The sequence below is a fragment of the Castor canadensis genome, chromosome 17 (genome assembly GCF_047511655.1).
Source record: "Castor canadensis chromosome 17, mCasCan1.hap1v2, whole genome shotgun sequence".
NCBI lineage: Eukaryota > Metazoa > Chordata > Mammalia > Rodentia > Castoridae > Castor > Castor canadensis.
The window spans coordinates 11,841,382-11,866,364 of NC_133402.1; the positions used below are offsets into that span (position 1 = coordinate 11,841,382).

Here is a 24,983-nt window from a genome sequence, read left to right on the forward strand (position 1 = left end):
TAAGCTTCCAGTCTTTTTAAAAAGATTCTACTGGCATCAATACTGGTGCCTCTTTGCTCCTGTTCACACAGAGGGACTGCCCCTTAGGGTACTCCCCTAAGTTCACACCAGCAACTTTTAGTTTCTCACACTGCCCATAATAGCAGTATTCTCTTGATGTTCAACGTGGTATAAGTCTCTCTGCATGCCTACCGCACCCCACACTGAGCAGTCTTACTGATGCTACCACCCTACGAGGGGACATTACCATCTCCATTTTGCACATGTGGAAACTGAGCTTCAGAAGGGTCCAATGTCCCATTCAGGTGGTATGACTCCTTCCCAGCCAATTCATACCTACCACCTCCCTTACAAGTCAACCTCAGCAGAGGTGGTCCCACAAGTACACATCTATACATCTCAAAGTTTCCATGCCAACGAAGTGATTTCACCATAAGACAACAATACAATTGAAAAAGGAAACACTCCCAGTATTTGTAAAATACCAACTGTTTTAATAGATTAAACCCGCTGAAGCACTCAGTTGCTTAAAAAGCAGTAGCTCACAATAGGACAAATTCAGAGACAGAGTAGATTAGAGGTGATGGGGTACAGAGGAGGGGATGTGGGGAGTTCTACTTGGTTAGACAGAGTTACTGTTTGTGGGGATGAGAAAGTTCTGGAAGTAGAGGGTGGTGGTGATAGTTACACAATATTGTAAATGTAATTAGTATCACCAAACTGCACACTGTAGTTAGAACGGCAAAACTTATGTTATATATATTTACCATAATTATAAAAAGTTAGTAATATTGTGTATCAAAATCCAGTAAATTGTACACTTTAAATGGATGAACTGCATGGTATGTTTAATTTATATCTCAATTAAAGTAGTTAAAAGGAGAAAAAGGAGGGGGCGGAGTGGGTGGTAAGGGAGGGGGTGGGAGCGGGGGGGAGAAGAAATTAAAAAAAAAAAGGGAGAAAAAGGAAAGAAACAATTTCTACTAATCACCCCATTAAGCACTACTTCCTTACTTCCCTCTCCCAATAAAAACAGACCACTAAAAATGCTGCACAGCACAGGACTAAAAAATAACCACATGCCTCAAAGGGGAAAAACAAAATTGAAGGAGAAAAGGTAACAAAATCTTCTCCCTGAATATCATTTAGTTGCAAGCAGAGCTTTTTGCCCACCCCCCCTTTCTGGTCAAGGCAAAGTCCTATTTAAAGAGTATAAGAAGCACAAAAGGCATAATGACACAGGATCTTCTTTGAAAAGGAGGGTAAATATGGTTGAGCTACTTTCTAGATATTTATAAATATGAAACATTGAAACCTGTTGAAGTCATTTCATGAAGGGGAGTGGGAAAGGAGGAAGATTAATGGAGGGGATGAATCAAACTGGGGTACTATATGTGTGTGTGTGCATATACACATATGGAAATTTCACAACAAAACCCCTGTATAGCTATCATATACAGATTAAAATTGTTTTGGAAGGAGAAAGGGAGGGAGGGAGGGAAGGAAGAAGGAGAAAACAAAACAGACTTCCTTTTGCTCCCAGCATCGTTCAGAAGAGCTGCTTCAGGTATAGACTTCATCACAGCACTTCTCTCCTTTCATCCTCCATCAACCTTATCACACAGGTATTGAAACTCTCAATTTCCAGATAAGAAGGCTGAGACAGCATAGGTAACTTGCTCAAGATCACACAAGGAATAGGGAGGAAAGCTGGGATCCAACTACAATACACTACACTACTCAACCTCCTAAAATATGTAATTCTACTGGGAAAATCAATCAAATGGCTTTTTAACTTTTAAACTCAGATGGAAAGCAATCCTGTGGAGTGCTGTGATGCTCTTGGCCATGTGTCTTTCAACAGTGCAAACTGTGGTACAACTTGTGCTTCTGCTGAGAAGCTGGAAGTTCACGGAGGGGGAAGTGGAATTGTTTTGACACAGGAATGTTCCTCTGTATAAAGGAAAAGCAGGACAGGAGGAGGTAGACAGGTGACCAAGCAATATCCTCCACAGAAATAGGCAAGTCCATACTTCTGGACACATGGGCCAATCACCTACCTACTGGTGATCGTATTCTTGCACAGGGTGCTGCTATGCATGAATGGAAGGTGCACACCAGTAAACAGCAAGGAAGAACTGTTCCACCCATTACCAGTAAGAGGGCTGGGAAGAAAGGAGGTACGACTCTGGTGCTTAGTGTTTTGCTTTCATGTAATCGTTGAGCTTAAAACTCTCTTGGGTAATAAATATCAAGCACATGTGTATTATAAGGAAAATATAATTTGTTGTAGCACATGACTGCTTTCCACATAGGACAAGGAAAACCACATGCTTTATTCCAGGCACCACAAGGGCTGCTGTCCTCCTGCACTTATGGCTCTTACAGATACCTATGCAGCCTACCATAAATTGCTGCATTACAGCCACTTGAATAACAGAACTCTGCTGAATGCTCCAAACCAAAGCAATCTTGCTTCCATTTTGTACCACTCTGACACAGTCTTCATCTGATCATTGATAAACAAACAATAAAGAGTAGCGACAAGCAAAAGTAGACTGCCACTGCACTCAGACTTTATGTCCACAAGGTAACAAACTCCTTCTTTATCATTAAACCAGAAACATAATACATTCTCCTACTCTATCTTTTTTTTTTTTTTTTTTTTTGATTTGCAGTGCTGGGGCTAGAACCCAGAGCCTCCTACATTCAAGGCAAGTGCTCTACCACTGAGCTATACCCCCAGCCCACACTACACCTACTTTTATTACTCCTGGTATGTTACAGTCTTTATATTTCCTCCTCATTATTTTTAAATAACAAATAAAAATTGTATTTATCATGTACATTATGTTTTGAAATATGTTTACATTGAGGGATGGCTACATTAAGCCAATTAACATATCATTACTTTACATACTTTTATGTGGCAATATTTAAAATCTACTTTTTTAGTAATCTAGCAGTTTTCAAGTTTATAGTAGATTGAGTCCAGTCACAATCATGTTCAACAGATCTCTTGAATTTACTGCTAAATGAAATTCTGTGTCCTTTAACCAACATCTCCCTAGTCCTCCCCATCACGCTTCCAGAAAGGAAAATAATCAGTGTATCCTAGGCGTCTATCAAGTTCTAGTAACTACCAAAGTACTTTCACAACTCATTCAATCCTTACAAGCTGCATGGAAGACGAACAGTTTTATCTGTGTTTCAAGAGGAAGAATTTGTCCACAGGCATGTCACGCCTGCTATGGCTCTTCTCATCAGTACCTTAGAAAGATCACAAAGCAGTGTTGTCCCAGAAGAACATGATTCCAAGCAGAACCCTGTTCAGAAGAGGACACTGCATCTGAATAGGTGGCAACTCTGGACAGGCATGTGCCCCTGCCTTTTAAATACTTTTAAATATTTTATAGAAAATAGCCAAATTAAACACTTGCTCATTTCCTTCCTCCTTCTATGAACTGAGGTAAATGGAAAGTAATCTTTCCCAAAAAACTTTGTAAAAGGTTACCTACAAGAGGGTTCAAGGTGTCTTGCAGAAACAGATGACTATTAATAAAACGTAAAGCCAGAGTCATACTTTGTGCTTTCTGTGGCACAATGAAAGTAAAAGCAGCGTGTTTTAGCTCTCTCCAGCCTAAAAGGAATGGACCAAAAAATCTTCCCTAAGACTGCTTTTCCATGCATTGATTAAAGCTGACCAAAGTTAAAAAGAAGATAATTCATTTCCTGACCAGAGAGCCTCCAACATAAACAACAAGGACACACCACACAGCCCATGTTAGCCGCGGATCCTGAGTGCCATGCCTCAGTTATCCTCTGACCATCACCCTAATTCCAACAAAGCAAAGAGGCATGTGGGTGGTACTAAGCCACGAAAAAAACACAAGGGCACCATGCAAAATCCTCTAGGAACATACTTCTAGACAAATATGGCTTAGAAAACACTTTATACTCCATTCTATCTTTGAATACTACTCATACACTGGCTGTCTGGGGATGCTCTCAATAGTTGACTCAGTAAAACTTCCCAAGAGCTGGGCATAGGGAGATACACTTGTAATCTCAGCACTTGGGAGGCAGAGGAAGGAAGCTTTCATGTTCTAAGCCAGCTGAACTATAAAAGGGCAGCCTATCTCAAAAAAAAATGCTTTTAAATAAATAAACAAACAAGTCTTCCCAAAATGGCATAACCAATAGCACCAAATGCTAATTTTGAATAATGCAGAGCTAGGCATGGTGATAAGAGCCCATAGTCCTAGCTACTTGGAAGACTGAGGCAGAAGGATGGCTTAAGCTCAGCATGGACAACACAGCAAGACTTGTTTCAAAAAACCAAAGCCAAAAACCAAACAGATATCATGGGGCCGGGGGTGTAGCAAGGTATGGGCTTCCCATGCATGAGTCCCTGGGGCCGAGCTTCAACACTAAGGAGAGGGGACTAAAAGGAATAGAGGGGGTTTACTCAAGGTTTACTTTAATCATAAACCTGGCAAGTACAAAACAAAACCATATTTGTACCTGGGGGCAGCTTAATGATTTTTCTAAAATCATCAGCTTGAGATAATGCTGAGGGTAAATATTCGATGTTTTCAGACAAGGAGAATTTTTTTAAATTATAAAAATCAAGGTGTATGTCATAAATCGCACCTGTAAGTTTATAAGAACAAGGGCACAGTGTTAAGCAGAAAGAGATGCAAAAGCAACAGTGGCTTCACAGCTTGTAGGCTGAAAATGGGTGACACACCTGACCAAGTTAATCCAAGACAGCATGGGAAAGCTACTTTTCATTTCAAACCCTGATGTAACTTTCCCCTTCAAAAATGAAGAAAATAATTTACAGATGGGATGGCAAAGAGACCAAAAGAAATGAAGTTAGGGCAGAATTTTTAATGCAAAATCACAGGAGCCCTGAATCCTACCTCCTATTCATCTATTTTTGCTACGTACCTAGATGTAGGTGAAAAAGTCTGAATGAAGAGCTGTTCAATTTAAAAATGAAGCTCCCCATGTTAACTTTCCGGTTCTTCTGACAAGTGCCGCAGAGAATTAGCAATACTCAACTGATCTGGAAATGCAGAGCTGGTGGAGGGGTCAAGTGTAGAACACCTGCCTAGCAAGTGTGAGGCCCTGAGTTCAAATTCTAGTACTGCCAAAATAATAATAATAATAAAATAAATACGGAAAGTCTTAGCTAAGCTTTTTAATCAAAGTTGATCTTCACTGCTATGCATGTGATCATTTGTAATTGCTAAACTAGTGATGACCGATATCTGAGTCAGTTTGTATCCTTCACCTGATTTTATAAGCAGCTGAAGTCAGTAAAGAAGGATTGTCACTTCAAATATTTACAAGTGAGTATAAACATTTCCAACTTGGAAAATGTTGGAAAACATCGTGATGAAATGTCATGTACGTAAAAATGTAAGGAACAGCCACGATTTGAGTCACATTTATTGTCACCTGACTTCCGTGGCTTATGACATGAACATTTCCAAAGATTTCCAAAGATAAACCGTGTCCCTAAAATAAGAATTAGTAGCTAAGAAAATACTTCTTTACTCTTGAATAACTGGACAGACAGCAAGGATTTTGAAGTTCACACCATTTCCCATGAAGAAACATTCAAATCACTTTCCAATACATCATGCTGTAACCCAGACCACTTTGAAAGATGTTTTAAAAATCATACACCTTATCTCTGAACTTCCATAAAAATCTAACAACAAAGACTGAAAAGCAGCAGCAGCCACAGCTGACACCGCAGTATGATAAATTCACTAACTCAGACACCACCCGTCCAGATCCTTTAGGAATCTAGGTATTTGGAATTAACACCTCTCTGCAGTATGCCACCTCAGGTCAGCAGTGTGGAAGTAGCATTTAATACAGATATTATTAAGGACACAGTGTTCCCACCTGGTAGAGCATCGGTAGGATTGTAAAGTGCTGTACATAATAGGAGGAAATGATGTAACCAACACAGCAGTAAAACAGCTATTTCTCACAGTTGTGGTGATCAGTGTGGGCTGTCTTGCTCTGTCTGGCTCACACAATCTAACACCAGCCCTGTAAGAGGGCTGAGACAAAGATGAACGCTGAGGGTGCTGGCACAGAGTCAACTTGTGGCTGCTTGAGGATCATATCCACAACTTTAGTCTCAACCTTGCCAAGCAAGTATAAAATATACTCTGAAATAACAGTCTTGAGATTCTTGCAAAATGCTCCAAACTTAAGACTTCTCCCTAAATCACACTGACTCCAGATTAAGAGTACAGAAGAGCAAGACCTGCCTTTCTTCACTGGATTCATTCAGATGGGATCCAATGAAAGATACAGGGACAATCAAAACTTCAAAGATGATCCTAAAAGTCATTTATCTAGATTTTTCCTTAAAATTATATTATGTAAGAAGATAATAGTGGCGAAAGAAATAATGGCATCACATGTAAAGTTTGCTAGAGGGTGGGTATAATGGATATATGTCTCCCTAGTAGGGAGTTTAAATTCCAAAGTCATCAGCTCTTATTCTTGGAAGAGAAATATTACCTTTAGTAAGAGTTCTTTCTTTCTGTCATTATATTTAATCAATTTTTTACCACAGGTCCATTTCTATACTCAAAAAACATCTGAGTTACTAGAGAAACATTTGATCTAAAAATGCACTATAGCTCTCCATAATCCCAAGATACTGGGCTCGTCCTCAGTGAGAGAACTGGAGATTGGGACCCTCTGATTACTTACTTGTTAAAAAAAGGTTCAATGAGTTTTGATCTGGCAGACACATGAATTTTTGGAGGACCGAGAAAAGAACCTAATGAAGAAAAGAAGCAGGATATTATACATGGTCATGTGGACAAATCCTGAAAGGTCAAACAAAAATACAGATAAATCAACAGCATGATTCAGCAAAGGTAAAAGGTACTGTATCTTACAAGAGGTAAGTGTCAGCAGGTCCTCTCTGTCTGTTCCCTCCCCATCTCCTCCATCTCCTACTTCAGAACTTCCCATCTCTAACTGGGTGTGTGGATCCTAGGGAAATGGTAATGGTACATGGCAGGCTGAATGCTGTGCTTCTTCCCCAGATTCATATGTGGAAGCCTAATTTCCAACATAATGGAATTTGGAAGTAAGTCACTTGAGAGGTAATTAAGGGGAGCAGTGCCTTCATAAGAAGAGACATGAGTTTCCTCCTTCTCGGCTCATTATCATCTGAGGATACATCAAGAACATAGCTATCTGCAAACAAGTAAGTATCAGACACGAACTGCCAGCACCTTCATTTGTGCTTCCCACTCTACAGAACCAAAAGAAACCCCATAGTCTATAGTAACTCATCACTCAGCGTGAGCTGAGACAGGGAGGCACGTAAGATCACGGTAGCCCCTGGGTGTCTGATAGGAACGCAGAGAGAGAATACCTAGATAATCTGCCATGGAGATGAAGCACAGTCCTGTGATGTAAGCATCATAGCCTGCCTCATGGAGCTGTTCAGAAGCTGTGTCGTAACTTGGAAAACCTTCTGCACTTTCTAAAAAGAAAAAGAAAGAGTTTTCCCCAGGACATCACAAAACATGAAAACTAGTCAGCACAGTGCCTACCAAATTCAAATTACATTAGTGTGTACTGAATAAACATCCTAAATAAGCAGGAAAAAATTGATCTATTTTGTAATTCTGTCTGTCCAAGACATTACAATAAGAGATTAGAGTTATGGAAATGAGGGTGTTAGTGTAGACTAGAGAAATGCCTTGGTTATGTTACCAGGAGTTAGCCAAGGGCCTCCTCCATACACACTGGTGGGTCATTTACCATCACATGTAACTCACCTTATGACAATAACTCCTCTTCTGCTTTCTTTCTAAGGTCAGGAAAAAAGAAGCTTTTCCCTCTACATGATGATAAACATCAGGACATAACAAAGATTAGCACTCTGGAGTCACACTGTGTCAATCTGAATCCCATCTTTTATGTGCTACATGACCTTGGGCAAGTCACTTTATCTCTGAGCCTCCAGTTTTGTAAAATGGAGATGACAACCAAAGTTTCCTCACAAGGCTTTTGTGTGATCAAATGACACGACGTAAGCAAAGCTCTTACCTAGTGCTTGATATATGGTAAATGCTCAGTAATTGTTCTATTTCAATACCCCAGGTAATCCTCCCCTAAAACACAAGACTCCAATTCAATATGGGCAGTTCAAAGTCAATACCACCCTTAACTATGTTTCTAAGTTTAGAGATCTAAAGACAACAGCACAACCAACTCCCAAAATAGACTTTCTGTAATGCTACCCTTACATCACGGGGCCACTTCACTGCAAACACCATTTCCTAACATAGTTCCTCAGTCACACTGATATGCACAGATGTTGAGAGGATAAAGCCTGAGAAGAATGACCTGCTTTAGACAACGCTCTCTACCAGATATCAGAAGGCACATGGAAATAAAAGGATAAAACTCTTACTCATAAATAACTGTTTCCTAGATCATTCTGAAAATGAATTCAAGAAGGCTATGTAACACAGAATCAAAAGCATGAATGGAAATTAATGATGAAAAGGCAGCAGATGTTTTTCATGTCGATACAATTTTTTAAACAAGAATTCTTTAACTTCTGTAAATATTAAATAGTACAGTTAAAGCTCAAAAAAAAAAAGCCTTTTAAGATGGCTGCCACCTAAGTAATATCCTCAACATGAGATGACCATCAGCTGAAACGCATTATTTCCCAAATCAATTACCCTCATTATATTGTGACAAAGTCTAAGTCTCCCCACATACACACAAACCACCAGTCCTTTTCTTAATTCCTTTCTTGGACTATTACCCAGAAAGGGAAGCAAATAACTGTAATATAGGCTACTTTAATACCTTCCATTATCAATTTTTGAGTCATGAGTCCTATCATCAATGTCTTTCAAGTTTTCAGCCTGCACTAATGGGGTGCTAACTATAGTATCAGCAGCACAATTAGGCTAACAGGACCAAGGATGTAGCAACCCACAAACTCACCAAATATTTGAGTGAGTTCTACATGTGGCAAAACCCCTTCCCCTTTGGATCTCCTCAATGTTGCCATTCTACTTCCTGAACCATCTCAGAAGGAAGAAGCAGTGGTGGGGACTCTTATTTGATCTCATCAGTAAAGGAGATTGAGCTTGATTTTTTTTTTTTGGTGGTTGGGAGGCAGAGTCTTATTATATAGTAGCCCAGGCTGATCTTGAACTCACAATCCTACTACCTCAGTCTCTTTTTTTTATACGAAGGAAGCTTTAGAATGCTGCTGAGTGGTAGTCATCACAAATGAAAGGCATAGCTTGTTTTTTTTTGTTTTTAGTGGAATGAGGGTTTGAACTCAAGGCCTCACACTTACTGCTTGAGGCACTCTGCCAGCCTACTTCAGTCTCTTGAGTGCTAGGATTCTTGGTGTTTGCACCAGCAGGCATTCTTGGGCTTTTCTGAGACAGAAAATGTATTTTCATTCTACTCCTGACAATTAACCACCAACTCTTTTTCTCTGCTTAAACAATGCACCATAGAAAAGGATACATCAAGTTTTGGAAGAATTTCAAGCATTAGGAAATAAAAGCCTTTGAAGCTTTAATTGTTAAACTCCTCACTGAATGCCTACCCAACTCTACCAATATAAGATAGATGAAGAGTTAGAAGATCATCTTTAATCATGAAACAGTAATTCACTGCAGGGCATGAGCAAGTTAACTTGGCCTAAATAAACAAATGTGCAGTATCATTTTAGAGCCATTTCACCTTCTTCTACAGTATACATCAATAATTATCATAAAGACTTTGAGGGCGTTCAGTTTTGTTTCATAATATTCTTACCAACTTTAGGAGGGTTGAAAGGTGTCTCTTTTAACCGTTTTTCCAATTCCGCAAGAGATGTGTTGTTAATGATATCCTGCAAACCAGGAAACAAAGGATTATAACACTTCATCATCTCAGTGTGATATATATTAAAGAGACCCACCATATGGAGACAGGCGCGCGCACGCGCACACACACACACACACACACACACACACACACACACACACACAAAAGGCATCTCATACTGCCCCATTGTGTTTGTCAAAGAAAAATAAGCCACCATTTATTCCATGTGCAAGAGCAGCAGCAAGTTTAAATTTCACTTTATGAAAATTATAACCAGCCTGGTGTCGTGGCACATGCCTATAATCCCAGCACCCATGAGGCTGAAGCTGGAGAACTGTGAGTTTGAGGCCAGCCTGTGCTACATAGCAAGACCCTATCTCAAAAAAAGTTTTATGAATAAAAACAAACCTATAGACTTGTTAGGCTGGGGAGCCAGCTCAGTGGTTGAGCACTTACTCACCCAAAATGTACCAGGCCCTGACCCTTTGCCAGAAAGCTACTTGCCCTGGAGTTCATCTCCTTCACAAAGTAGCAAATGATCATATCTTGACTTGAAGTTTCTTGAGTAAAAAAACATATCCAAAAAATAAAATAAAATAATGAAAACTGGGCTGTCGGAGCATGCCTATAATCCCAGCACTCAGGAGGTTAAGGCAGGAGGATAGTAAGTTCAAGACCAGCCTGAGCTACAAAACAAGACTTCATCTCAAAAACAAATAAATAAATAAACATGTACAATTTTAAAAAATAAAATATGTTCAAAATATATAAGGAAAAGAAAACAGAGAGATGAACTATGTGCATGTGTAACTTACTCAAAAACAAATTACATACCTCAATATTAAAAACTTATGCTCAAAAACAATGGAAAAAAACAAAGTTCTGCCACCTAATGACAACCACATTTAGTATATTCATTTCTGATCTTTTTCTAAATTTTGTCTTCCTTCTTTTCTTTGATATATTTGAAATGACATTTAAATAGACCAGAATCCCAAAACTATTAGTTAATTCAAAACTCAAACGACAGCTTATCGGTGACAGTTCAAATTTAAGTAATACCTTAAAAGGTTGTGTACTGGCCATCAATTTAGTATCCAAAAGTCTAAAAGAAAAAAAACATTTAATAAGGTAAACAAAAGATATGCCAATGTTCAAACTTCATTTTACTCAAATACACAAAATATTTCATACATAAAATACATGCTTAGTACATGAAATATGTGAAAGTGACAGAGGGAACTTGAGCACATTAGCCACTCTGAACCTAGCAGTGTCATCATGGCTATATTAGGCTGGTGACACAGTCCTCCCTAGGACTTCATCAAGCAACTGCAGATGGTCACACTCTAACATGCCAAGGTAACAAGTGAGAGGGAGTGATCTACATCCACCTCAAGGCTAAGTCAAACACCCTCATATGGTGTCACATGGTCCAAATTCTGCTGCAGCCTCATCTCATCTACCACTACTGCCCAGCTTTGGACACTGTAGATTCTAATGGGAGCCAGAATCTGCATTCAGTAGTTTCCTGGTGCTATTATTTCTCACTGTTCTATTTCAGAGATTGGAAATAATAAACAAAGACTGACCAATCTGAAAGCTGTGTCTCTCAACTTCTTTTCATGTAACTGTGGATAATGTGACCAAGACATCCCAGCTGAAAGAACTGCTCAGCTATCATGCCTGTTCTTCTTCAAATGGGTCCTAAGGCACAGACCCTGGCTCTGTAGGCTCCACATGGCTGATGTGTCATCTCTCAGGCATGTGGCACATGATGTATCATAACTAGCAAGCAGTATTAACTGTAGAAAACACTAACAGGGAAAGACACTGACTTAAAGTAGAGGAAAAAAATCTCTAGCCAGACAGTTCTTGACCAAGCAGAGAAGACACTCAGTTGGGCAGGTGAATAGTTACAAGGTACATCTCACACACAAGACCAGAGACATCACAAGGAATTTTCCCCAGTCCCTCAGACAGCAAGATGTGGGATCACAAAAAAGGAATCATTATTTGTACTCACTCCCAGTTCAAATTCTAATTTTTAATAGGATAATAAAACCAGTTACAATTTTAAATAGCCAATTATCACAAAGTTGAAGACATTAATCATTTTCAGCTTACATGAAGTGGATACTAATCATGACCTAATGGTTTTCATACATTACTACATATCTATTGTGTATGTCACAATATCTGGGATTTTTTGTTTTGGATTTTTTTGGGGGTGGGGGGGCAGGTCAGGGCACTACAGAGGTTTGAACTCAGGGCCTTGTGTTTGCTACAATGACTGTTTTAAAAACAAGATGAGTCCTCAAAGAAAGCGTACCTGGGGAAGACACACGTTGTCATCTCCTTAAACTCTCTCAAGTCCTAAAAAACAAGAGTATGATTTGTTAGAATTTTCCTAACACACCCATGATATTAAAAACATACATAAGCAAGCCAGGCAACAGTGGCTCATACCTATAATCCTAGCTACTTGAGAAGTTGAGATAAGGAGTATCAAGGTTCAAGACCAGCCTGGGCAAATAGTTCATGAGACCCCATCTCCAAAATAACCAGAGCAAAATGGACTAGAGGCGTGGCTCAAGTGGCAGAGCACCTGCTTTGTAAGTGCAAAACCCTGAGTTCAAACCCCAGTCCCACCAAAAAATATAGTAATACATGAGCAACTAAGGTTCATAGGTGTCTCCTCAAACAAACCATCATACCTCATACAAACCATAAGTTAAACTTTAAAAAAACATTTTTAATTAATACTTTTTAAAAAAATCATCCCAACCCTCACTCCTTGGGAACCATATGACTAACCTCTTCATAACCAAAAGAGACAAATTTCAGGGTTTTATGACTGAAATAAAAGGGAAGAATTTCTATTAAATGGAGAAAATGCCATATTTGAGAAGCTTGTAGTACCTTTAAAGGGGTCCTAGTAACAGCTAACAGATGGCTGCCCATTACACAAACTTATCCTAACAGTGACACTAGCAGTGTCATTAAATGATTTATACAGGAAATGACATATTGTAAAGTAGTTTATAACTCTACTGAGGCTGTCTTTGAATGTTAGTTAAAATGGCCACTCAAACACAGACTTTTCAATATACATGATTCCTGCTCTAAGTACTCAGAAAATTGCTAAAGTGGCACTAGCAGCAAGTGCCTAAATTACACTATTTATTTCCCAAGTTTATTTTGATCAGAAAGTCTAGAGCAGGAATGAGAGTGCTCTAATTTTGAATTAACTCATTTACATACATAATTGCCATGTTAGACTGAGTAGTCACACTCCTGACCCTTTGTAAACTACACTTCTTTTCAACATTAGTCATGCTTCACAGGAAACTGCCATTTGCAATTAGCTTTTCAGGCCTGTAAATACAGACTGACCTTAGCTAGTTCGAAATATCTACCAACTCTGCAGTGGCTATCGTTAAATTAATGGGCAATACACAAACTCGTGGTTTCGATGCTAAGTCAAACAAAAATGTCATAAGGACTGTTGGTAATCTCGAAATACCACCATGAAGCTTTACAAGCAGGGACAAGTAGAATTCTTGCTACCTCCAGAGCAAAACCTAAGGTGAAGTCCCATAAGAAGAGACCCTCCCCTAAAAGGCAGCTCTAAGATATGGATTCTTCAATGTACCTTTTTTTTTTTAATTTTTATTTTTTGGCAGTACTGGGGTTTAAACTCAGGGCATCACACTTGCTAGGAAAGTGCTCTACCACTTGAGGTACACTATCAGCCCTTTCTGCTTTAGTTTTTGGAGGTTTTTTGTTGTTTGCTTGTTTTTCAAATAGGATCTCACATTTTTTGAGTATTGCCCAGGCATACCTGGACCTGGAACCTCCTATTTATGCCTCCCACATAGACAGGATGACAAGAGTGTCCCACCATGCCCAGCTTTACTGGTTGAAATACAATGTGGCTAACTTTTTTGGCTAGGCTGGCCTCAAACCCATGATCCTCCCCATCTCTACCTACCGAGTAGCTAGGATTATAGGTGTGAGCTCTGGTGTCTTTTAAACAAAAAGTTTGGTGCTAGTGTATATAACAACTCTTACTATTTTAAATAGGTTTCCTCATTTACTCTTATTGCTTCTTGCATGGATAAATCGAAGGCATTTCTCTCTATTGACAAGGCCAGAGCATATATAAATATATTACCCAGGCTGCCTTAGTGATAAAACAAGGGAAAAAACTGCTATCCTAACCCACCTCCTATTGTACAAGTCACCTGCTTTCTAGTGAATCTGACTCAAGACTAGTTTCATTCAAGTTAACATTTATTAAGTACTCATACATAAACTGCTATGCCAGTTATGCTATATAACAAAAGGAGAAATTTATGTCCCACAGAGGTACCAAGGTCTGAGGACACTCACAGAAAGAACGGGTTATATATTAGACAAGGCAACATGCAGGGAAACTTCATGGAAGAGGTGCAAGCTGCACCTTGAAAAGGTAAGATGAAGCTGTGGACTGCAAACATGAGAAAGCTAGAAAAAAAATCCAAGTTGGAGGAAACTTATATACAAAAACCACAGACCTGGAATAACACAAAGCACTTCTTAGAGATAAAATGAGCCAGTCTGGCTAAAGAAGTGGGGTAACAAGTGGCTATATTACACAGGAACCCTGAGCCTCATGGAAAAAAGCCCAATATGCCAGGCTAAAGAGAGTGAACTATATACAAAAACAAAGAATGTGAGATTATTTGAGAATTTTAAGCAGGGTTGATGATGTGAACAGAGTCATATATCAGAAGATTACAAAACTGGCACAGTTGGAAGAGATTCATTTGTTAAATATTTAATTGCTCCTATGGGCCAAGCTATTTGGTAGTCAAAACACCTAGAAGCACAGTATTAAATATGCTTTCCTGTCCTTACTGATAACTTCATTGCTTTAAAGGTCAAAAAGTCAGGAGAGGATCAACACCTTTGGTCTGCTTGGCCAGTAAGAAGGACTGATCTGAAACAAACATCAGCTCTTTAGACATAAAATACAAATTATTCCCATCACATTTGAGTTACAACCATAAAGCCTTTGTACCTCAGAGGGTGATAGGGTTATCATGAACAGTGGTGGCAACCTTAAGCTGAAGAACAGAAGGTCAAGGGGAGCAGAAGACCCACTGTACTCAGGGCTGGGCAGGGCTGTACACTTCCAAGCAAGCAACCAAGCTGCTGAGGGGGCAGTGTGAAAGACAGTTTGTAGATATGTCAAGGAGACCAAACTCCCACGGTGGTATCTTCCAATGCAGACGCCACAAAAGATTAATTTAACACGATGGCTGTTTCAAGCAGGGATTGGCAAGCTATGGCCTACAGTCCAAATGTAACCCACCACCTATTTTTTAAATGAAGTTTTACTGAAATACAGTCACACCTGTTTGCCTGTATCTATGGCAATTTGAGGGCTGCAAGGACAGAGCTGTAACAGACCATATAGCCCAGAAAGTCTCAAATATTTCATTGTCTGGTCCTTTATAGAAAAGGTTTGACAAGTGTAGTCTAAAGGATAGGCTTAGTGTTGTCTAAAGGATAGGATGTGTTAAAAGGAGACAAGGAGTTCAGTCTGGAGTTTGCTGAACTCCAGGTCAGAAGTAAGGCTACTTGCTATAGAAATGAAAAGAACTCAGATATGAGGGACAGCATAGAGATGATTTCATCAGGATTTACCAGTGGACAGGATCTGTAGACAGCGGAAGAATCAAAACTGATACTAAAAATATGGCCCGAGACTGAGAACCAATTACAGGTCTGGAGACAGAATAAGGAAAGAAAGGCAGTGAAAATTAAAAATCTCATTTGAGACATGCCTTAGTCAATCCTTAGTCAGAAGGCCAGCCAGGGAGGTCCCTGGAGTCCAAGGTGAAATGCATGCCCAGATCTGAAAGAGCCCACAGCTGGGGATAAACATGGGATGCCTGTATCTGAAGATGGTGCACAAGATCACCAAAGGATAGAAAACATAGAGGAAGAAGAAGACGAAGGACTGAGGCAAATGAGACTCGGCCAAATACAGTTAAGGAACAGATGAGGATCCAAAGAATCTAAACAAGCTTCTGCTGTGTGCTTAGATGACTTGGCCCAAAGTGTGAGGAAAGCACTACCAAGATCAACAGACAACCTGAGGGAAGCCACTCAGCAGCAGCCAATCCAGAATTCTGTAGGGGCTGATCCAGTACCCTTGGCACACCACTTACCTTCAGTGACTCACCTATGTCTAATTTTAGCAGTACCAAACTTGCACCCCACACCTGTGACCAACCCCCTGCCCAGCACTAAATGAGCAAACAATGAGCACCAAGACGAAACAAATATTTACCCTTGCTCTGGCAACGGCAGATGACTGAATATCCCTTAAAACAGCATGTATGCACGCCTTGTCAACAATGTACAACCAAGCCCATAAGACTCTCTGGAAATCCACTGCATATGAGGAAACGGCACCCAAGCAGACCACACTTTCTCAGTAAACAAGCCCCATGCCACTTACCGCAGGCAGAGGGCAGTAGAACTGGTGAACTGTGTGCATGATATCCAACAGCATGTTGTGTCCAATAACAAGCTTTCCCTAAAGAAAGTCAAGGTTAGGAAAAAGACTTCAAAATGACACTGGGGGTGAGAATAAAGCGTGCTATTACATTACGCATGAGGATTTTGTACTAACCTTTAAAAAAAACTTTTCCACATTAAAAAAATAGTACAGATATATGCAAATACATAAATTTGGACTGGCTTCATTTCTCTTCAGTTTTGGAATGTTAAATTCAGAATGCAAAAAGCAAAAGCTCAAAATGATTTTTATTTTCTTGACTCTTTTGTCTGCTTTTTTATCAATCTTGTCACCCTCAAGAGTCAGAAGTAGTAAAATAGTAAGAAAATAAATAAACTAAAAATTGAGAAAGGATCTCACTACATGGTGCAGGCTGGTCTTGAACTCGTGGGTTCAACTGATTCTCTTACCTCAGCCTATCAAGAAACTAGGACTATAAGCATGCACCACTGCACCTGGCTAGAAGTAGTAAAATTTTAACTGAAAATCTTTCTAAAGGTAAAATCTGAAACGCCTGAATCCTTTTAACTGTTAAATTGTGAACAAAACTCCAAATATATACTACAAGACTATATTCTTTAAAAAAACCTACTTATCTCAAAAGATACATTTGTAACAATGCTGTAAAATAAAAAATAATCCCCGTTTCTATTACAAACACAATGAATTTTCATTTCCTATATCATCTATGTCAAAATTCATGGGCATGCTCTAAAATACATTTCCATTACATTTCATTGCTTTTCAATCAACTAAAATACATGTGCAACAAATTACTCCATTTTGATAAAAATTAAAATACCAGAAAACTGGAATGTCACCTTAGATTTAGCTAGCCAGGTGACAGCATTTTTGGATTTAAGCTAGCGGGGTGACACTATTTTTAACATAAAGCATACGGTCACTATGGTGGACCTTTTTATGAAGTCCCAATGGGCATTCATGTAACACTGCTAGATTCTTAAGACTAAACATAACTCTTTGAAATAAAGTCTCCAACTCTAACAAGTTGTGCTTTTGGCTCAGTATTTGTGTACATTCTGGGTCCCTATACAATGCTAACACACCAAGCACTGATTGAAACCATGGATATGGTTGTGTGAGGAACCCCAAATAGAAAACAAACACTAATAAATGAAACTAACTATGCTGAAAAGAATACTCTAGCCAGCTGAGGAGGCTGGGAAGAGGAGAACTTGGCAAACAGCATCCAGACTAGGTGGTGTGAAACCAAAGACAAAAAAACTGCACCTCAATGCTGGATTCTGACTAACACAGTAATTCCCATGGTATGCAGAAACTACCTTTATGGGTACCAGATGAGCAAATATAAATAATACAGATAATAAGAACTGAACTTCTCACTGTTGTTGAAAGAAGTTACAAGTAAGAGAATAGGCTCCAAGTAAACGCTGTAGTATTGAACAGGAGCCTTTTTTTTTTTTGCAGTGCTGGGGATCAAATCCAGAGCCTTGCACATGTGAGGCTACACTGAGCTAAACTCCCAGCCCTGGACTGGAATTTGAAGTATCGGTATAAAGGCATGCTATGTGGTCACGCTCATGTGAGTGTGTCTACACATACTCATGCACACGTAACCGTGGGATACAGCCTGAAAAATGCACTGTTAACAAATTCATCACTGGATGAACATCACAGAAAGTACTGACACAAAACTAGGTGTATACTGACTACATACCTAGGCTATATGTTTATTTGGCCTATTGCTCCTCTTCTAGGCTACAACCCTGTACAGCATGTTACTGTACTGAATATTGTAGGAACTGTAACACAGTGGTACCTGGGTGTTTAAACATGGAAAAGGTACAATAAAAACACTAAGTGACATAAATTTTTCAGCTCCATTATAATTTCATGGGCCCACCAAAGAACATGTGACCCATTATTAACCAAAATATCATTATAAAGTGCACACACAATTATCCTGCAATATCCACAGGGCACATGCTCTCAGGTGATGACAGTTTAAAGCAGGAATTGGCAAACTGTGTTCCACAGGCTGTATATCCAGACATGGATCTTCCATGGATACCAAAATACTCAAGTCCCTTATATAACATGACATATTATCTGCATATAACCTATACACATCTTGCCATCTCTAGATTATTTATAATACTGAATATAATAAAAATACTACATAAATAGTTGTTGTACTATACTATTTAAGGAATGATGACAGGAAAAGTCTCCTCATATTCAATATAGACACATTTTTCCAAGTATTTTCAATCTGTAGTTGGTTGAATCCAAGGAGTGCCAACAGAGACAGAGTGCCAACTTTATACACACACTCCAGACAAACAGACAAGAGTGCCAACTTTATACACACACTCCAGACAAACATGGAAATATATCTGCGTGTGTATAGGCATGAATATACAGACATACTGTTCTTAACTCTGTCCACTGACAGGGCCTGGAACCATGATGTCACAATAGGAATCTACAACCAGATCTTGGTATCAAAATTCCTCTTTCCAGAAAAATGAACCAGAGATCCTTGGAGAGGTCATGTATTCCAGAGCTGAGCCAGGCAAAATACAACATGAGCCTTAAACCACTTGCAACACCAGAAAGTGCTCAAAAAACAGGACAGGGCTTATTTAAAAGTCAAAGAAGCCAAAATGAAGATGCTCCAATGGCTAAAGGCATTAAAATTTGACCAAATAAATAAACAATAAACGTACCAGATTATAATCCATAGAATAAATAAATATTCTTGAGTCCATACTCATATACCTTAAAGTGAGTAAATAAAGAGGGAAAAAGGACAGTTCTTCCGTATGGAAGAATTTTAAAAACAAGTATACAAAGAAAGAGGCCTCCATAGTAAAGAAGACCCAAGGACAGATGCTAAAATTAGTAGAAGGTTTAGGAAAAACCAGGATTCTCACAATTTGGAAGTCTCTCCTCCAAGGTATTTATTAACTACAAAGAAAAACAGTAACTTCACAGAGCACAAACCCAGCAGACACCTTAACCCACTGATCAAGGTCAACATCACGACCATCATTTCTGTGGCATTCTTACCAAAACCAGAAATACTCAGTCCAAACATGAGGAAGCAAATCCAAATAGAGACACATTTGACAAAATAATGAACACTGTCAAAAATATCAAGATTATGAGAAGACAAAGACAGACTATCAAAGTCTGCAGGAGACTAAGGAAAAACAGCAAGTAAATGTAATATGGGACCTGAACTGAATCCTTTTTATGTAGACAAAAAGGACTGAGAAGAAAAACCAATGAAATTCAAATAAGGAATTGAGTGCGGCTCATAAAATTGTACCAGTGTTAATCTGTCCTGGTAACTATGCAATAGGAATGAAATGTTAGGCTATTTGAGGACACCAGAAATTCTGTTCAATTTCTGCAACTTTTCGGTGATTGTGAAATCAAGGTTTTTTTTTTTTTTTTTTCTTTTTTCTTTTATTATTCATATGTGCATACAAGGCTTGGGTCATTTCTCCCCCCTGCCCCCAACCCCTCCCTTACCACCCACTCCGCCCCCTCCCTCTCCCCACCCCCAATACCCAGCAGAAACTATTTTGCCCTTATCTCTAATTTTGTTGTAGAGAGAGTATAAGCAATAATAGGAAGGAACAAGGGTTTTTGCTGGTTGAGATAAGGATAGCTATACAGGGCATTGACTCACATTAATTTCCTGTGCGTGGGTGTTACCTTCTAGGTTAATTTTTTTTATCTAACCTTTTCTCTAGTTCCTGGTCCCCTTCTCCTATTGGCCTCAGTTGCTTTTAAGGTATCTGCTTTAGTTTCTCTGCGTTAAGGGCAACAAATGCTAGCTAATTTTTTAGGTGTCTTACCTATCCTCACCCCTCCCTTGTGTGCTCTCGCTTTTATCATGTGCTCAAAGTCCAATCCCATTGTTGTGTTTGCCCTTGATCTAATGTTCACATATGAGGGAGAATATACGATTTTTGGTCTTTTGGGCCAGGCTAACCTCACTCAGAATGATGTTCTCCAATTCCATCCATTTACCAGCGAATGATAACATTTCGTTCTTCTTCATGGCTGCATAAAATGCCATTGTGTATAGATACCACATTTTCTTAATCCATTCGTCAGTGGTGGGGCATCTTGGCTGTTTCCATAACTTGGCTATTGTGAATAGTGCCGCAATAAACATGGGTGTGGAGGTGCCTCTGTAGTAACCTGTGTCACAGTCTTTTGGCAGACAGGTGCTCTTACCATTTGAGCTACTCTGCCAGCCCTAGAGGTTTTTTTAATATATAGAAAACACAGATTTCCTAACAGTGACTACAGAGTTACTGTGCATGATACAAATATTTTTACTATCCCCTGGCATTATAGAGCTTATTGATATTAATAAATCAATACATCAGAAAATGTTAATATCCATAGGCATGTAACTTACAAATTTTTAATGTCTGTATCACTAATAATAGGACTTATTTTTCCATAGCACACTTTGATGTTAACCATCAATGGTTAGTAACATACAATGAAGTATTCTGGAAAAGAAAGATATCACGGAAGAGCAGAGGTACAGCAAGCTAAGGTTATCAGAACATGTACTAGTTGAACAAATGTCTCAGTTTTGGAAATGTTAACTAAACTATCACGATAGCAACACAAGAGCTCAAAGCTAACTGATGTCCCATTGCTCTGTATTTTTGTGTCAGCCTCAGTCAAAGCAACCACAGATCTGAACTGTGCTGGCTCAGTGAGTACAACACAAACAGACGTGATCAGAACTTCAACTATGCTTTTCTGGATACATGATCAGAACCTCAACTTTGCTTTTCTGATCTTAGCAGCTGCTGAAGAGACTCACAACTTCAACTCTCTCCAAAGTTCATACCGTTTTCTATTCTGTTCCAATTACGTCTCTTCAGCAAGAGTGTTCCTAGTGACCCAACCCTCTTCTTTCACAAGGTTATAGAACTTGTGTTTATTCCCCAAATGAGTACAGCAGTGTGCCTTCTCTCCAGTGCACCTATGTTTCCATACGTGTACCTGGTCATGAGTCAGTGTGACAGTCTGAGAGGGTCTCCACTGCCTTAATGCTTCCCTGGTACAAAGCTCAGCATCTAAGGGACAAGATGACTCCTTCTCCCAGGGCCAACTTCCCATACAAAAGAAAGCTTTAGACTCCATGCAACTTAGCCTCCAAGCAAGCAGACTAAAACAGCCAGGAGAATGACGTGTATGCAAAGTGTGGTGGCAATTTTCAGAAAGGACACAGAGACAAATGTCCATCACAGAATTGTTTGGCACATTTACACAAAGAGCCAAACATCAAATACTGTTAAGGCTATCAGATGTAAGGTGGAATTACAGCAATGCAGAAGAAAACATAAACAATTATTTTTAGCCTCTTGAATCCTCTACTTAGGGAAGAAAATACCTTCAGTCAAACATCTGATAGTTTTTCCTCTTATTCCATACTTTCTTCTTACTGGTTTTGAGAATAGTAATCATTAGTTTCAGGTAGCCACATAAGGAAGACAATATACTATTGGATTGCACTGTTATAAGAAAGGCTTTCTGAAAAAAGAGTTTGGATGTAATTCAGCAATTGTGATTTCTCACAAACTAGCTTTATATATAAATTCCAGCTTCTTCCTCCATAGTAGGTAAACATTCTAAATGTGATGATTAATTTGCAACAATAATTAAGTACTTCACCTTAAATGTTATGTTCCACAATCTAGCTCAAAGCAGAAAATCTGGTTCACTTACAGACTTAGCAATGGCATGAATGACTCTTGAAAATCCCACAGCATCATTCAGCTCCTCCTAATTAAAAAAAAAAAAAGAAAGAAAAAGTGATTGAGGTACACTGTATTTCTTATTTGAACTAAAACCCTAGCTCCCCTCAAAATGAAATTTTATATCAAGTAATATGGTATTATTGTTACAAGCTTTGTACTCAGTATCCTAAGTAACTGCATCTAAAATGATTTATGACACAACTGTATTGTTTTAGAAGGTAAAATAAGCAGGTGACAAGTTACTTACTGAAAGAACAGTGCCCAGAGTTTACTGATCACTTCATACAATTTGTTAAAATTTCCAAGTCAGTCAAGTATCTTTAAATCAAAACAAAAATCCCCACAACTTCAGAAAGTGGCCACCTGCTGGCTAATCTCAATAATGCATTAACTTTTGAGGAAACCCATCCAGCAGCTGACAGAATTCCTGACTTTTTTTTTCCTTGACAAATGGCATTTTACCAAAATTTTAAAGCAAGCTCTTAGACTCATCCCTCCTCACCATCTTCTAATTTTCTTCCCCACAGTACTTACATAGGCTAAATGTCTCTCCTACCTCAAAACCCAGCCTTATCTCTAAGCCCCTTCTTGTCTTCTCATAACTAACTTGCATAAAAGACTTTGCACTCATTCGCCGTGCCTTCTCTTCCAGGTGCTGCCAGCCCTCTGCTATTTGGCTTCAACCTCCTTAAAATTGCTCACCACTTTAAAACTATTCCCAAGGCTAACAAGTGTTTTCAAGGATGTAGAGAAAATGAGACCTCTGTGCACTGTTGGTGGGGATGGAAAATGGTACAGCTGCACTGGTTGGGTGGTTCATATGGTATAGCTTGCCTAGCCAAACACAAGACCCTGAGTTCAATTCCCTGTATTGGAAAAAGAAAAGAAATGAAGACATATTTGCACACTCACGTTCACAGCGGCATTATTCAAAACAGCCAAAGCAACCAAAGTGTCTATCAACAAATAAATACATAGTATATCCATACAATAGATACTACTCAGTCTTTAAAGTGAAGGAAATTCAGACACATCCTATAAGACTGACGACACCTTCAGGACACTATGCTAAGAGAAATCAGTCAGTCACAAAAAAACAAAACTGCAAGAGTCCACTTATATGACATACTGAGAGGGTCAAATTCTCAGAAAGAGAACGTGGAATGGTGGTTGCCAGGGGCTGGAGGCAGAGGGAAATGCAGAGTTGTTTAAAGAGCACAGAGCTTCAGTTTTGCAAGATGAAAACAGTTCTGGAGATGTATGGTACTGATGGTTGCACACGTGAAGGTACTTACCGCCACTGAACAGTTAAAATGGTAAATTATGTTATGTGTATTTAACCACAATTAAAACAAAAAAAAATTTTTTTAAATATTAACAGAGTTCAGCCCAAGGCCTTGCTTTAGTCTTCACCCTGACCTCTAAAAGTATCCGACACTGCTGGCCACCCTTCTTCAGACACACTCTTCCCTTGGCTGTGTCACAATAATCTGCACCCTTGTCCTGCTTCTGCCTAGCAACTAAACACCTGTCCTCAGGATTCTACCCAGGCCCTGTGCTCAATCCTCACACATGCTGTAGGTGTTCTGATCCCGTCTTGGTCTCTCTGCCAATGACAACCACACCCAGACCTCACCTCTCTCCAGCTCTCACGAGTGACAAAACTGCAGACACAACAACCACAATGGAGTCCCAAGGCACCTAAAACCTCACTGGGTCAAAAGCAGAGAAAACATCTCCCACTGTGGAGGAACTAGTCCACCATGGTGTCCTGACGACCTGGCACATATCCAAATAGGTCATGCGGGTAAAGACAAGTCTGTGTCCTGGTGGAAACCCTGAGGAAATGGTAGAAGAGGCTGCTATGAGGCCATTTTCCACCCACCCACCTATCATTTCTGGGAGGCTGTGAAGAGGTAGCTCCTCCTGCCCCCGGGTTCTGGGGTGTGGGATTTTCTGCCCTGCCCCTCAGCATAGAGCTGCAGAATACAAGAGCACTGAACTCCAGTCTGCACATGGAGACTGGAGTATCCCATAACCACACTGGTATGGGATATAACGGGGTATCCCATAGCCACACTGCAGTCATCTCGCCCCTTCTGTTTCAGTGTTGTCCTCTTTGCTGTGGGGTACAAGGACCATAAGCAGCTGGCACCTTTGGTTAATTTTACCTTCTGTTTAGGTAGCAAGCTGTCTAAATCTGAAAGTGGCTCATTGTATCTCCACTGGTTAAGTCAGTCACGAATAGTCCTGTCTTGAATATGTATGTGCTTGACATCTACCACAGCCAAACCCACTCATGGCCTCCTCCACCTGTGTCCCCACCATCACTCCAGCTACTCCATCTAAATGAACTGACTATAGTCTCCCAGCTGCTCAGATTTCTGGATGAAGCATCTTCTTTCTCCCTTCCTGTCACCAGCCATGTCCAATCACAAATTCCAATGGTGCTACCTTCCAAGTATCTCCAGAGTCTGTCAATACTAGTTTTAACTCTCCTGTTCCCAGTCACCAACATCTTTAGTGAGGTTACTCCAGCTTCACTGGACTCCAGGCCTCCAGTCTTACTCATTCAAATCCATTTCTCGCACAGCAACAAGAGAGAAATGTCAGCAAGGCAAGTAAATTGCATTGTTCCAAGCAGTCAGGTCACATGTTCTGAACTGGTTTAGGAAAACTATTAACTACACAGACATGGCAACATTAGGTAATTTGCAATGAAGCTC

General features: G+C 39.6%; 1 protein-coding gene across 3 annotated transcripts in view; it reads right to left on the reverse strand.

Moving 5' to 3' along the window:
• Window positions 1-24,983, reverse strand: part of Parn (poly(A)-specific ribonuclease) — a 149,715-nt gene that overhangs the window by 101,472 nt on the left and 23,260 nt on the right. For 2 of the 3 annotated variants that reach the window (XM_074060055.1, XM_074060053.1), the window contains exons 12-19: window positions 23,019-23,123; window positions 22,226-22,282; window positions 16,415-16,492; window positions 12,233-12,276; window positions 10,963-11,005; window positions 9,850-9,925; window positions 7,424-7,534; window positions 6,748-6,817 (exon numbers count right to left, since the gene is read on the reverse strand). In XM_074060055.1, coding sequence (XP_073916156.1) covers window positions 6,748-6,817; window positions 7,424-7,534; window positions 9,850-9,925; window positions 10,963-11,005; window positions 12,233-12,276; window positions 16,415-16,492; window positions 22,226-22,282; window positions 23,019-23,123 — 584 coding nt within the window. The remainder of the gene's footprint in view (window positions 1-6,747; window positions 6,818-7,423; window positions 7,535-9,849; window positions 9,926-10,962; window positions 11,006-12,232; window positions 12,277-16,414; window positions 16,493-22,225; window positions 22,283-23,018; window positions 23,124-24,983) is intronic. The other variant, XM_074060054.1, reaches the window with a different exon arrangement.